This window comes from Symphalangus syndactylus, chromosome 18 (assembly GCF_028878055.3).
Source record: "Symphalangus syndactylus isolate Jambi chromosome 18, NHGRI_mSymSyn1-v2.1_pri, whole genome shotgun sequence".
Lineage (NCBI taxonomy): Eukaryota > Metazoa > Chordata > Mammalia > Primates > Hylobatidae > Symphalangus > Symphalangus syndactylus.
In genome coordinates this window covers 61836722-61850100 of record NC_072440.2, presented here as the reverse complement: position 1 = coordinate 61850100, position 13379 = coordinate 61836722, and the positions used below count along the sequence as shown (strand labels likewise).

At 49.8% G+C, this 13379-nt stretch overlaps 1 protein-coding gene across 1 annotated transcript in view; it reads left to right on the top strand.

The window, feature by feature from the left end:
* Positions 1-13379, top strand: part of DRICH1 (aspartate rich 1) — a 96080-nt gene that overhangs the window by 58469 nt on the left and 24232 nt on the right. Inside the window, exon 17 of the mRNA XM_063623422.1 lies at positions 8000-8194. Coding sequence (XP_063479492.1) covers positions 8000-8194 — 195 coding nt within the window. The remainder of the gene's footprint in view (positions 1-7999; positions 8195-13379) is intronic.

The following is a 13379-nucleotide window of genomic DNA, read 5'->3' as shown; positions in this document are numbered from 1 at the left end:
TGCTCCTCCCTCTGCAGCTTCCACACCAGTGAGTGGCGCAGACCCTTGCTGATGACACCGTGGGCCCCTGCACGACAGGAAAGGGCACTGAGGGTGGACCGGCCACACCGCCTCCCATGCTGGTTGGCCTGAAGGGCTCAGGAAGGATTTTGCAGAGCAACTGGGTGGGTTTGAAAAGAGAACTTGCAAGTTCCCCATCACCCCACGAAGCTGCCTGGCCAGGGGCCTGAGAAGCCAGCAGGAGGCTGTGGGTGACAGCCATGTCAGGGGCTGAGTGAGAGGGCAGGCGCAGAGGACCCAGGGAGGGCCAGCCTTTGGTCACAGGCATCTCGGGGGGCATCTGCCATAGCAGGGCACAGTGGCCTGAGAGGCAGCAGCTAACCCTGGGAGATCGGGCAGCTCACTGCTGCGGGGCCCAGGCACACCAGGAGACCCTCCGCTCTTCCCTACCACTGCCCCAGAGTAGGGGAGCCAAGAAAGCCCCCGCTTCCCACCCCAAATATTTCTAAGGGGTTGGAGACTCATGTCTGGTCAGACCAGCCCTTGAACTGGGGTTGGACTCTGAGATGGAAGACCTGGAGCGTAGGCCAGTGTCTCACACACCAAAAAGAACTGTGCCCCAACTAAAGCCAATGGGAAGCCATAGGCTCTGGCCAAGGGGTCTTGAAGGGACCTGGGGCTCTGTGGGAAGGGGGGCTCCACATGGCACAATGGGGTTTCAGGTACTGGCAGAAATACAATGAGGCAAGGCTCCCCCATAAACAGGCTCCACCTGGCTCCTCCCAGCTGGAGCTGGAAGCCTCGGAGGGAAGTGGTCGGTCCAGCCCCGAGAGCCTGTGGGGCAGGTAAGGGGTGAGATATTTTATGGAATGTGGAGGAGACAAGCCAGAGGGGTGAGGAGGAACATCAACCCCTAGAGGGGCCTGGGCAGACACTACCTTTCACTGAAGAGTTACTATTTTGTCCATCATGAACTTGTTTGAATTAAATTTTCTTTTTTTTCTTTTTTTTTTTTGTTTTTTGAGGTGGGGTCTCACTCTGTCACCCAGGCTGGAGTGCAGTGGCATGAACTCAGCTCACTGTAACCTCCGCCTCCCAGGTTCAAGTGATTGTCCTACCTCAGCCTCCCAAGTAGCTGGGATTGTAGGTGCACACCACAATGCCTAGCTAATTTTTTTACTTGTAAAGATGGCATTTCGCCATGTTGGCCAGGCTGATCTTGAACTCCTGACTTCAAGTGATCCACCCGCCCCGGCCTCCCAAAGTGCTGGGATTACAGGCATGAGCCCGTAATTAGCCCGTGCCCGGCCTAATTTTTATTTTTAAATATCATATTAAAATATTATTTGTCTTGATTGCTGAGATTTCTGGCCCCTCTTAAATTTGGCACCAAGGCCAGCATCTCACTGGCTTCCCCCCAGTCCTCTGGGTAGGGCAGGAATGGAGGCAGGGGCAGGATGTCCACAAAGGATGGCGGCCACTGTCCCCACAGGGCACCCAGGCTCCTCCTTTCTCCTTCCCCTCCTCCTCCCACTACGTATGTGCCGCCTCCACGCCCTTTCCCCCACTGGGCAGGGGCCACCTCCCCGAGCACCAGGTGCTGGGCTCCAGCTGGTGTTGTGGGGGCCTTCCCTGGGGTCTGTGGGTCACTACTCCTCAGCCAGGGTCACCTCCTAGGACTGACCCCTAGGAAACCCAAGCCCACACGGTGCAGGTGCTTCTGAGGGAAAGGCCCTGGGGAGGGCCTATTGGGGGGACATGGTGCAGCCCCTCTCCCTGTGTGACCCCAGTCCTTGCCCTCTGTGTGTGGTGGGAAGTCCCCAGACAAAGCACTGAACATCTGGGTTCATTTACAACCTTCTGGGTCACAGTGGCCTGTTCATCACTGGTGAACTTTATACCCCAGGTGATAATCATTTCAGGGACAGAACCTCCATCTCGGTGGCCTCATAGGCAGGTCCTGCTGTGATCCCCATTGTACAAATAGGGGTAGAGGCCAGAGAGGTGAGGTGACCTGCCCGAGTCACTCAGCTCATATCACAGAACTGGCAGAGTTCATGAGTACCTTGGACAATTGCACCAAATGCAATGAATTGGGACAACTAGATCGAGATGTAATTTCACAGAAATAAAGGGAAGACCATGCACTTTATTCCAAATATCAACTCTGAAAGGAACCAGATAATATAGTGTCAGCTTAGCAGCACTAGTGATTGAGAAAGTCATAGGGCTTTAGTTCAACCCCAGCTCTTCCCTGTCGCTGTCCCCTGAGCTGATGGAGCTGACGTGCACCTCTGCAGCCTCAGTTTCCCCTTCTGCAAAGTGAGGTTCCTGATTGGTGAGGGCCTTGCAGCCTGATGCCCACCCCTGCAGTGGCCGTGGTGAGGGCTTCCATGAGGAAAGCTGACCCGGTGCAACACCAGCTGTCCAGCAGTCCCTCTGTCAGGGGAGGGTTAAAACTAGTGGGTGCCAGGCTGGGACCGGGGTCTGTGTCCTGCAGGGACTTCTAGGCAAGGAGTCCCCATCAGGGTTAGGCTTTGTGCCAGGGCTGAGGTCCTGGAGGAACCAGACTTACCCCAACTCAAGTCCACAAAAGGAGGGGGTCATGTGAGGTGACAGCCACATGCAGTGATGCTTGCAGGACAGAGACTGGGACAGGGAAAGCCCGAGGGGTCTCCACAGAGGATGAGTGACAGGTGCAGGATGCCTGGCAGGGGACTCCCAGGCATACAGCCTCGAGAAGCTCCAGGTGGCCCACAGGGCTGGAGCAAGTGAGTCCTGGGGCCAAGGTGGTCTGACAGCAGGCTAGACAGGTGCCAGGCCCAGACCCAGAGAACTCATCCCTGGAGGACAGACTCATCTGGGGAGTCCTGGAGGCTGTTTGCAGGGAATCGATGAGACCAGATTTGGATGGGTGGGCAGGGATGCGAATCCAGAACTAGAGACACCCCAGGGAGGGTGTTGTGGTGACTCAGGCAGTTTGACTGATAAGAGGACAGATTCAGGAGAAGGGGGAACAGGAGAGGGAGGAGCAAGGACAACTTTGGGCTTTTTCGATGAATGATTAAGAGAACACTGTGATCGTGTCAGCACATCCCGTATTTTAAACACAATGCCCAAGGGAACTGGTGGTCTGCAAAGCGTCCCAAGAAGGCAGCAAAGGTTTGGCTTGGTCTCCCCCAAGGCCATCCACTCATTGACTTGCTCATAAAGGCTTACTGGGGGCCAGGCTGGGGGACACAGGGAGGGTGGGCCAAATGGAAGGGGACTGTGCAGTCAGGAGGACAGATCATGGCCCATTTTTGGAGCAATAAAGGGGGAGGGGGTCCCCCCTCTGCAATGGGGGATGCCAATGCCGGTCTCACAGATCAAGCAGCACTGGCTGGTGATGGTCGCCCCTCAAAGGCAGCAGTGCCAGTGGAGAGGAGACCAAGGGCTGTGGCGGGGAGCTCCTGGGGGACACGGAGGGAGAGGCTGACAGACCACAGGGTCCTTGTGGCCCGCCTTTATCCTCAGATCCAGGAGGAGTCTTTGGAGGGATTTGGGTAGGAGACTGATCATCAGATTTGTGTGCTTCTGGTGAGAGGCTGGTGTAGACCAGATTAGAGGAGGGAGGCCCAGGGTGGAGAGTGGGGGTAGCCAGGTCCAGGGGAGGTGAGGAGCCTGGAGGAGGCACAGGTTTAAGCCACCCAGGGGCCCAGATTGCTGTGAAATGGGAGGGTGAAGCTGAATCGAGGGCACCAGAGGCTGATGGGGAGTAGTGGGCGAATTCTCGGGGGCTGCCCGAGGGAGACTGATTTCAGAAACATGTATGAAACATCATAAAAACGTACATTCCTTTTAATCAAGTCATTCCACTTCTAGAAATTTGTTTTGGGGAGATAAAACTTCAGCTAAAAATTCTTAATGTGTGGGAGGCTGAGGTAGGAGAATCGCTTGAACCTGGGAGGCGGAGGTTGCAGTGAGCCAAGATTGTGCCACTGCACTCCAGCCTGGGCGACAGAGTGAGACTGTCTCAAAAAAAAAAAAAAAAAAGTAAATGTGTTCATGGAGGGAAAAGTGGAAACAGCCTAAATGTCCAACAGTAGGGGGAGGTAAAATAAACTGTTACATCCACGGTAGGAAACATTAAACATTTAAGATAAATATGTTTTTGACAACTTTAATGACATAATAAACATTTTAAAACATTTAAACATTTGAAACATTTCTATTTTAATTTACACTAAAGTTTATGCTTTTTGGTGTAGCTAATAAAACCTAGTATAATTTTAAAAAAAGAATTGAGTCATGTAACTATCACAATTGAAATACAGAATATTTCCATGACCACCCCCAAATTTCTCTAAGCACCCCTTTTTTAGAGACACAGTCTCACTCTGTCAGCCACATGCAGTGTGATGCTTGCAGGACAGAGACTGGGACAGGGAAAGCCTGAGGGGTCTCCACAGAGGATGAGTGACAGGTGCAGGACACCTGGCAGGGGACTCCTAGGCATAAAGCCTCGAGAAGCTCCAGGTGGCTCACAGGGCTGGTGTGCAGAGGTGCATCTCGGCTCACTGCAACCTCTGCCTCCTGGTTTCAAGCGATTCTCTTGCCTCAGCCTCTCGAGTAGCTAGAATTACAAGTGTGCGTCACCACACCTGGGTAATTTTTGTATTTTTAGTAGAGACAGGGTTTCGCCATGTTGGCCAGGCTGGTCTCAAATTCCTGGCCCCAAGTGATCCACCTGCCTCAGCCTCCCACAGTGCTGGGATTACAGGGGTGAGCCACTGCTCTCAGCCCTTATGTACCTTTTATAGTCAAACCCTTTCTGTACCCCAACCATGGCAACCACTGATCTCTTTCTGACCCTATAGTTTTGCTTTTTACAGAGTATCATAGAAATGCAAATGTAAAGGATGTGACTGTTTTTTAAATTAAGCTTTTTATTTTGAGATAATTGTAACTTCTCATGCAGTTGTGAGGAACAATACAGAGGGATCCCAGGTACTCAGGCCAGTTCCAAGCGTAGCACCTTGCAGCTACAGTAACAGATCACAGCCAGGATACTGACATTGATACAGCAAGAAAGGGAACGCTTCCCTCCCAAACATCCCTCATGCTGCCTTTTCACAGGAACACTCACTTCCCGCCGTCCCAAACCCCTCCTTAGCCCCTGGCAACTACTAATTTGGTCTCTACTTGTATAATTTTGTTATTTCAAGAATGTTCTGCACATGGAATCATACAGCATGTGACCTCTGGGACTGGCTTTCTCCCACTCAGCATAGTTTTCTGGGTGTTCCTCCAGGTGGCTCGGTTGCAACATAGTTTTTTCCTTTTTAATGCTGAGGAGGAGTCTAAGTATGTAACCTTCTCAGCCTGGCTCCCTGAGTTCAGTGTAACAATGTTGCAATTCATCCCAGTTGCCATATTGATCGATCAATAGTTTGTTCCCTACTATTGCTGAGCCTGATTCCATTTATGAAGGTATCACAATGTGTTTAGCCATTCACTGGTTGAATGACAATTGGGTTGTTTCCACGTGTGTGTGTGTGTGTGTGTGTGTGTGTGTGGTGGGTCAAACCAGACGTTTCTGCTTCTTGCCAATGGTGAATAAAACCAGTATAAATATTTGCATACAAATTTTTGTTTGAACATAAGTTTTCATTCCATTTAGATAAAAACCTAGGAGTACGGTTTGCTTGATATGCATAAACACATGTTTATTAGAAATTGCCAAATGGTTTTTAAAGGGGAGGCTGCTGGGGGTGGGGACATAGGGGTATAGGAGAGTTTCATTAATGAAGCTTCCACCAGCACAGCTGGAAAATGGGACTGTGTCCTGGCACTGAGGTGCCCAAGCCCCGTGCCCAGACCTGAGCTAGACAGGGTCTCAAGATCGTAGTCAGTCAAGGGTAAGAAGCGGCATCTTCTGCTCCAGAAGCTTCTGTTCCTGCAGGCCCTGCCCCCTCCTCAGGGCTCCGCAGGAACTGTTCAAAATGCTGGGTGCTGTGCGAACTGTAGGGCACAGCCAGACACTCAGAACTCAGAGGGACCCAGAGTGGGCAGGATTGGCCGAAGCTGGAAGTGGGTCCCTGCAGGTCACACCCCCTCCCCCGCTGCCTCCAGACCCTGGACATTTCAGCAGGGGCTGGGCCAGTTACAGGGAGGGGAAGGGAAATGAGGACCCTTTCAATTGCTGCCCTGGGACCCTAAGGTCTTGGGTAGTAACAAGGAACCTGGAAGCACAGCTGCCCCCAGGAGGCCTTCCTGGGTCCCTCCTCCATGGACAGGACTTCAGACTGGACAGTTACTCATCTGTTTTTCCATCAGTCTGTGCAGCCATATATCTGTCCATGCACACACACACCCATCCTTCCACAAGCCCCCTGAGGCCTCCTGGGGCCTGACCTATATAGACCCTCAGCTCCTGATGTCCCGGGCAAGGCAGGATCAGCCTAGCCCAGCCCCAGGTGAGACCTGAAGTGTGCCTGCTCATGCACCATGGGAGAAGGGGGCTGTGGCACTGGGTCCCCTGGGAGTACTTGTCCCTGCCCCGTCCAGAGCTCAGGCTGCAGATGAGACCCTCTGTGAAGAAAAGGAGGGGCAGGGGATACTGGGGATTCCATGTCAGCAAAGGTGGCCTGGGGGCAGTGGCAACCTCAGACAGGCTTGGGAACTTGAACCAGGGCTCGAGGGCAGAGGGAGGAAGGGCATGCTGGAAGATGGGTGTGAGCAAAGGCACAGGAGTGACCTTAGCACCCCTTCTCTCAATAGTGATATGGCAGGTACAGATGGACCCCCACGGAACCATCCTGAAGGATCATCTCAGAGACCCTAGAACCTGTCTGCCATGCCACCTGCCCTGCCACCCTGCTCATCACCCAGAAATTCCTTCCATTCTGCCATATGGCTGGGCTCTGCACTGGGCCAGGGCTTCATGGGGTCAGGGGACAAGGGAGGGAGGGGGTCTGGTCCCTGAATGGGACACAGGCAGTGGCCACCTGGTAAAGAAGACTGAATGAGCCGAGGATGCAGGGAGGCAGGTCCAGGGCAGGGCGCTTCAGGGTGCACAGGAGTTCTCTGGGGTGGATGGTAGACCAGGGCTGTGAACACATATGCTGGGCTGGGGCAGCAGGCTGACATGTCCTAAGCCCCAGAGCCCTGCAGAGGGGCAGGAACAGGGCTCAGAGGGAGCAAGGCCAAGAATAAAGGCCCTGAATGCCTCAGATCTGGCCAGATCTGCAACTCCTAAAGGCAGCTGCGTCCTGTGTTGAAACGCTATTGAGTGGCCTTATTGTGCCTGTACATTTATAAAATACAGGACACGTGTTGTCTGGCTGAGCCACTCAGGGATTCTGTGGGGCCCACAGCCAGGATCATGGTCCCATTTCACAGGTAGGATAACAGGCCCAGAGCTGTTAAATCCCAAAGAGTCAGGCAGAAGCGGCTCAGGGGTGCCCTGACTTTCAGCCCAGGGCCGCCTATCTGACAAATGGGGAAACCGAGATCAGGAGAGGAAGGGGCCTGCCCAAGCTCACATCGGAGCACACCTGTACGGAGCACACCTGTATGGAACACACTTGTATGGAGGGCTCCTGTGGAGCACTGCCCTCTGCCGGGCACCAGATGTGCTCAGGTGGGATGACCTCCTTTTACCATTCCCCAGCTCTGACCCCATTTCAGGGATGCAGAAAAGAGGCCTCAGAGCAGAGTAAGGCCGAGTCAGGGCTACAGAGCCCGACGGCCACCCCTCCCCTGAACGGCTAGGAGGAGGGAGGGCAACTGGCAAAGGCCTGCAGGAGCCCACAGCATGTTCTTCAAGTGGAGCCTCTGCTGTGGGAGCCCCAACCCCAGGGTCAGACAGAAAAGGGGTCCCGCCCAAGCTCAGCCCTCAGCAGCCCTTGACCTTGGGCAATTTGATTCCCTTCAATGGGCCTCAGTTTCCTCATCTGTACAGGGGGGTGATAACAGTCTCTCTTCTTGTCTTTTGATTCCTGTCTTTCCTGTAAAGAGTCCTCCTGGCTGTCAGGAGGGCTTTCCCCTTCAGATACATTGCCAGAGGAGCTGTCCAAAGTACCTTTATTTTTCTGTTTTTTGTCACCTCGACCATCTTCGCCATCATCTGAATCACCATCACTGTCTACAGCAGGGAGCTCAGGATCCAGAGGGGGCTCGTACAGGGCTGTGTTTCATGGCAGCTCAGCTGGTGAGTACCCTTTATAATATTCCTTGAACTGTCGAACTGTTGGGGGATGAGACCCACTGGGTAAGAACTAACCATTGTTCGCTCTGTTGGTAAAACTTTGTAATTCCTTTGAGGCACCTGGATAACGTGTCTGCAAGTCAAAATAAGCTCTTCTTTCTTCCATGCGTTCCCAGTTTTTTTTTATTTATTATTATTATACTTTAGGTTTTAGGGTACATGTGCACAATGTGCAGGTTTGTTACATATGTATCCATGTGCCATGTTGGTTTGCTGCACCCATTAACTTGTCATTTAGCATTACTTTCCCAGTTTAAGTTGCTGTTAAATTCAGCTGCTTTTTTGACAGCTTTCTTAATATCCTCAGGCACTTCACTGGCTTCAACTTTCTGAGTATTCTGTTGTTGCATTTGGGAATACTCTTTATAATGGTCTGTAATTTGCTGACATTCATTTTCTTGTAGAATAACAGAATAATCAGCATGTTTGGCTGGATATTCTTTTATCATTAAATCAGTCACTTCATCACTGCGCAATACTGTTATACCTAGCGTGCACTGAGTTTCAGTAATGACATTTAGCTCTCTCAGGTAGGGTTTCTCCTTGTGAGACAAGTCTTGTCACTCTAAATATGGATATTTCCTTTTAAAGGAGGTCCCACCCAAATAGTCACTGACTTGTTATTGAAGCATATAGTATTCTCCTATTTCATCACGTGGCCATTTGCACTCTATCAGATTTTCTGCTGGATAGTAACTAAAGCCAAGATCTTGACTTGAAGTTTCACAACTACTACAACTACCTCCTGAGCCCATTTGCCTCCTTTTGGATGGCTGGGTCCCATCATTTGAATTATCTTCATTATCATCCTTCGGGGACTGTGCTCCGGGGGTGGCTGGGTCGCTGTCGCAGGCACGCGGCGGGGACAGCGCAGCCCCAGGCCCTGCTGCCATCGCCTCCTCCTCCTCCTGGTGGCCGCCGGGACCGCCCCACACCGCCCCCTCCTCCCAGGGTTGTGACCTACCCGCCTGCCAAGGTAGAATTCCAAGATAGAATCGTTGGAACTTACTGAACAACAGTGGAAAAGACAACTACACAGCCTAATTGAGGGGAGAAGGGTACTGTATTCTTATTGGTAACTGGACGCGGATAAAAGGACAAGGTCTGTCATCTCTTTAGGGATCTGTTTTATAATGCCCCAGCCCTGTCCCCATCTTATTGTGTTTTTTTTGAAGGTACTTCAAATAGGAACAACAAAAAACTAGGGCTGTAGAATTATAAAATTGCTTCAACCTTAGAACCTTAAGTAGGAGGCCCTCAAATGGACTTAAGTTAGTCCTTAGGGAGTCGATGTGTGTGTTGCTGCTTATTTACAGTTTAGTTGGAGCCCCGAGAGTGCCAATGTTTTCCCCACACCTCTTAGATGCCTTCCTCTTCTCAAACCCCAGAAGAGGTGGGCACCTGAGCAGGGAATCTCAGGTGACTTAGATTGCTAGTGCCTACTGTATTGAAGAACTGGGTTTTCATGCTCGAGAAGAAACTCGTGGAAGGGCGTGTTTCCCATCACAGGTTCACATACTGATTGTTTTTGTTGAATTTCCTTGTGCGACTTATGCCAAGTAATTATGAAGATTTTTTGTTTTGTTTTGTTTTCTTGCTGAATATTTCATGAAGGCTGCGAAGGTAGAACAGGCATGTCCTGGGTGTGAAAGCTTTAATTTATCTACCTTATTTATTTTTTATTTTTTTGTAGCCATAGTGTCTATTTTCCTATTTTAAGACCGCTGAAGTATTCCCAGGCCCTGTCTAAAACCTGAGAGTTGATGTATTGGTGGGTGAATGTTCAAGATGATTTTGTGATGCCTTTTTTTTTTGTAGTTTCCTTTTGTATATGTGATATTGAGCAAACAAAACATTGCTCTTGGTTTAACAAGAAAGGTTCAACAAGAAAGAAAGAAAAAAACTCTTAACTTCTGGGAGAAAAGTCTTTTCCCTCTATGTGGAAGGTCCTGATGGAAATACGCATCCAAGACGATTAGCCAAAGTGTTGTCCCTTCATCATTGCACCTGACTTTAGGATTCTGCCCCCCCCCCTTTTTTTTTTTGCCAAGTTGTGCCTTTCCTTCTGGAATTCTAAGTGAACACGGTAATAGTACCTGTTTACACTGTGAAGTGGATATTGTTACAGAAAGCACACCAGTGGCTTTCTCACTGTTGAGCTAATAATGCCTTGTGAATGTATGGTCTACGGAGAAACCCCTGTAGTTGTACCTACTGGTGCTGTCTGTTGGAAAATAAATTTTGAATTTTTTTTCTCAGAAAAAAATGACAGCTTCTTATCATGTTTTAGTTCACATAGTCAGAAAGAGTCCAGGGGTTCGAGAAGGTCACTCCTCGATTCTGATGCCTGCTCCAGTGGAGTTTTACACAAGACAATAAGATTCCTACTCCTAGAAATCCTGAAGAACAGACTTACATCTCTTATCAAAGCAGGATGATGCTTTTTTTTTTTTTTTGGCAGAGTCTTCCGCTGTTGCCCAGGTTGGAGTGCAGTGACATGATCTTGGCTCACTGTAACCTCTGCCTCCTGAGTTTGAGTGATTCTCCTGCCTCAGCCTCCCTGAGTAGCTGGGACTACAGGGGAGTGCCACCACGCTTGGCTAATTTTTTTTTGTATTTTTAGTAGAGACGAGGTTTCACCATGTTGGCCAGGCTAGTCTCGAACTCTTGACCTCAGGTGATCCACCCGCCTTGGCCTCCCAAAATGGTGGGATTACAAGTGTGAGCCACTGCACCTGGCTGCATTTTTTAAAAATTCCGTTTATTATTAAAATATAATGTATAAAGGAGAAAAGCACACTTTTTACATTCATGGTGAAATAAATTATACATTAAAATGAATCACAGTGGAAAACATCGGTAACTCAATAACCTTGCCGCTGACCTCTTGTTCAGTTTAATGAGAGATAGCCTTCAAACAGCAGGTGGTGGTTCACATTAAAATCAGGAGGAATATGCCACTGTACGCAGAAGATTCTTCTCAAATGTCATAGATTTCTTCTGTACTTGCTTAATTAGTGGTTGAAATGATAGTAATTGTACTTTCTGTTATTTCCGTTTCAAATCATGAATACAATGATTTTTTAAATCAAATTACATCATTGTTGAAGTCCAAGTGAACAAGATGTATGACAAGTGACTACTCATCTGTCAGAGTGGCAGGGCCACTGAGGATGTGACAGTCATTCATGCACTCTGAAACAACTCTTCAGGTCCCCTAACATAGAAACGAATGTCTGACCTTTAAATGCTTCGATAAACAGGATCTATTCCTGTTAAAGCAGAGGCTTTGCTCATCTCCAAAGCTCCTAGAGGAACCTCAGACCTGGGCCACTGTGGTTTCAGGGCCTGGAGGTGACACCTCCCAATCACACAGACATTGCAGGCTCAGAAGGAGGAGCCCCTTTGAAAGAGGTGAGCAGAGTCAGGCATTTGTGCAAATGTTGATGAGGTCCCCAGACAACTCGCAGGCTCCCAGGGAACCCTAACTGGGGAAGAAAAGATGAGGATAAGCAGAGCCCACCATGGGTGAGAAGAGAGGAAAGCCAGTGTCTCCACCACCCAGGTCCTCAGTGTCCTTCCTGTGTGTTCCCGGCCCTGTCCTGTGTGTGGAGGGTGAGGAGAGGGAGAGAAGGAAGGGCTGGCAGTTTTATAAGAACTGGGGCTCCTCCTATGAGCAGATGAAATAGTTGAATGAGATTGGTTTTGGATTTTCCAGCTTCTCTAGAGGCTGGAATCAGATTCCCAATATAAATTATTGATTGCTGTGGTGAAAATTTGTGTGTATTCGTCCCCTGAGAAGATTCCCTAACCCTTACTGTGTCTTCTGGGTGAAGAGTGCAGCTCTAAGCACTCAGGGTACTGTTTCCTAGTGAATCTCTTTTTTTTTTTTTTTTTTTTTTTTTGAGACAGAGTCTCACTCTGTCACCCAGGCTGGAGTCCAGTGGCATGATCTCTGCTTACTGCAAGCTCCGCCTCCTGGGTTCACGCCATTCTCCTGCCTCAGCCTCCTGAGTAGCTGGGACTACAGGCACCCGCCACCACGCCTGGCTAATTTTTTGTATTTTCAGTACAGACGGGGTTTCACCGTCTTAGCCAGGATGGTCTTGATCTCCTGACCTCGTGATCCACCCACCTCGGCCTCCCAAAGTGCTGGGATTACAGGCGTGAGCCACCGCGCCCGGCCTCCCAGTGAATCTTAATTAAATGGTTGGAGAATTTTTATTTCCTCCATTTAGCCTAACCAGAACGTCGGTTCTAGAGGTAGAACAGGTCACTCAGAGTCACCCGAGCAATCACTGCTGCATGAGCTGCTGACTCGAGGTCTAAGTGATGGAAAAGTTCACCTTTCTACCTAGTTGCCTCTGAAAATATATCCTAAAATTAAATAAACACATTGTTTATAGCTAATCTTTCTAGGTGGCTGCATAAATCAATGAACAGATACACATTTTCCATGTGCAGATGGTGTGGAAAGTTCTAGTGTGTTCCGGTTAAACCTGGGGGTCAGACCAACTCAGAAGGCTGCCCTTGAGGAGATAGGAAATGTCCCCTGTCCCTTAATGAAGTGGCCTTGGCCAGACTTCCAACCATGGTGAAGGAGGAAGGGGGCATCCATAGTTCCTTCTCCTCCACTCTCAGGAAACCCCAACCCAGGAAATAATTCTAAAGAGATCTAGGGAGGAGGAACTGAGAGGACAAGTTGACTCAGACAGGAAGACCCTAGGACTCTCCATGAGGGACGTTCATAACTGAGAAGCATCATTGCTGGCCAGGGGACTGGAAAACACATCATCTGACATCCCTGCATTCCCGCTCCAAATGTCTGAAATCCCAGGAACCCACAGCCTGTCCTCTCACCGGAGCTCTCAGGGCACTCCTGCTCTGTAGGAGATAGAAACTGTCCCTTCATTATCCCATTACATCATTTTTGCTGCACATAGAGTCTTCCACAGTGGGTTCTAGTCATTTCTCCCTGTTTCCCTTCATCTCCTTTCTCCCTTTTCTGAGAGTCTGATTACATCTAACACCTCTTCTCTCTCCCTCTTTTTTTTTTTTTTTTTTTTTTTGAGACGGAGTCTTGCTCTATCGCCCAGGCTGCTGGAGTGCAATGGCGCCATCTCGGCTC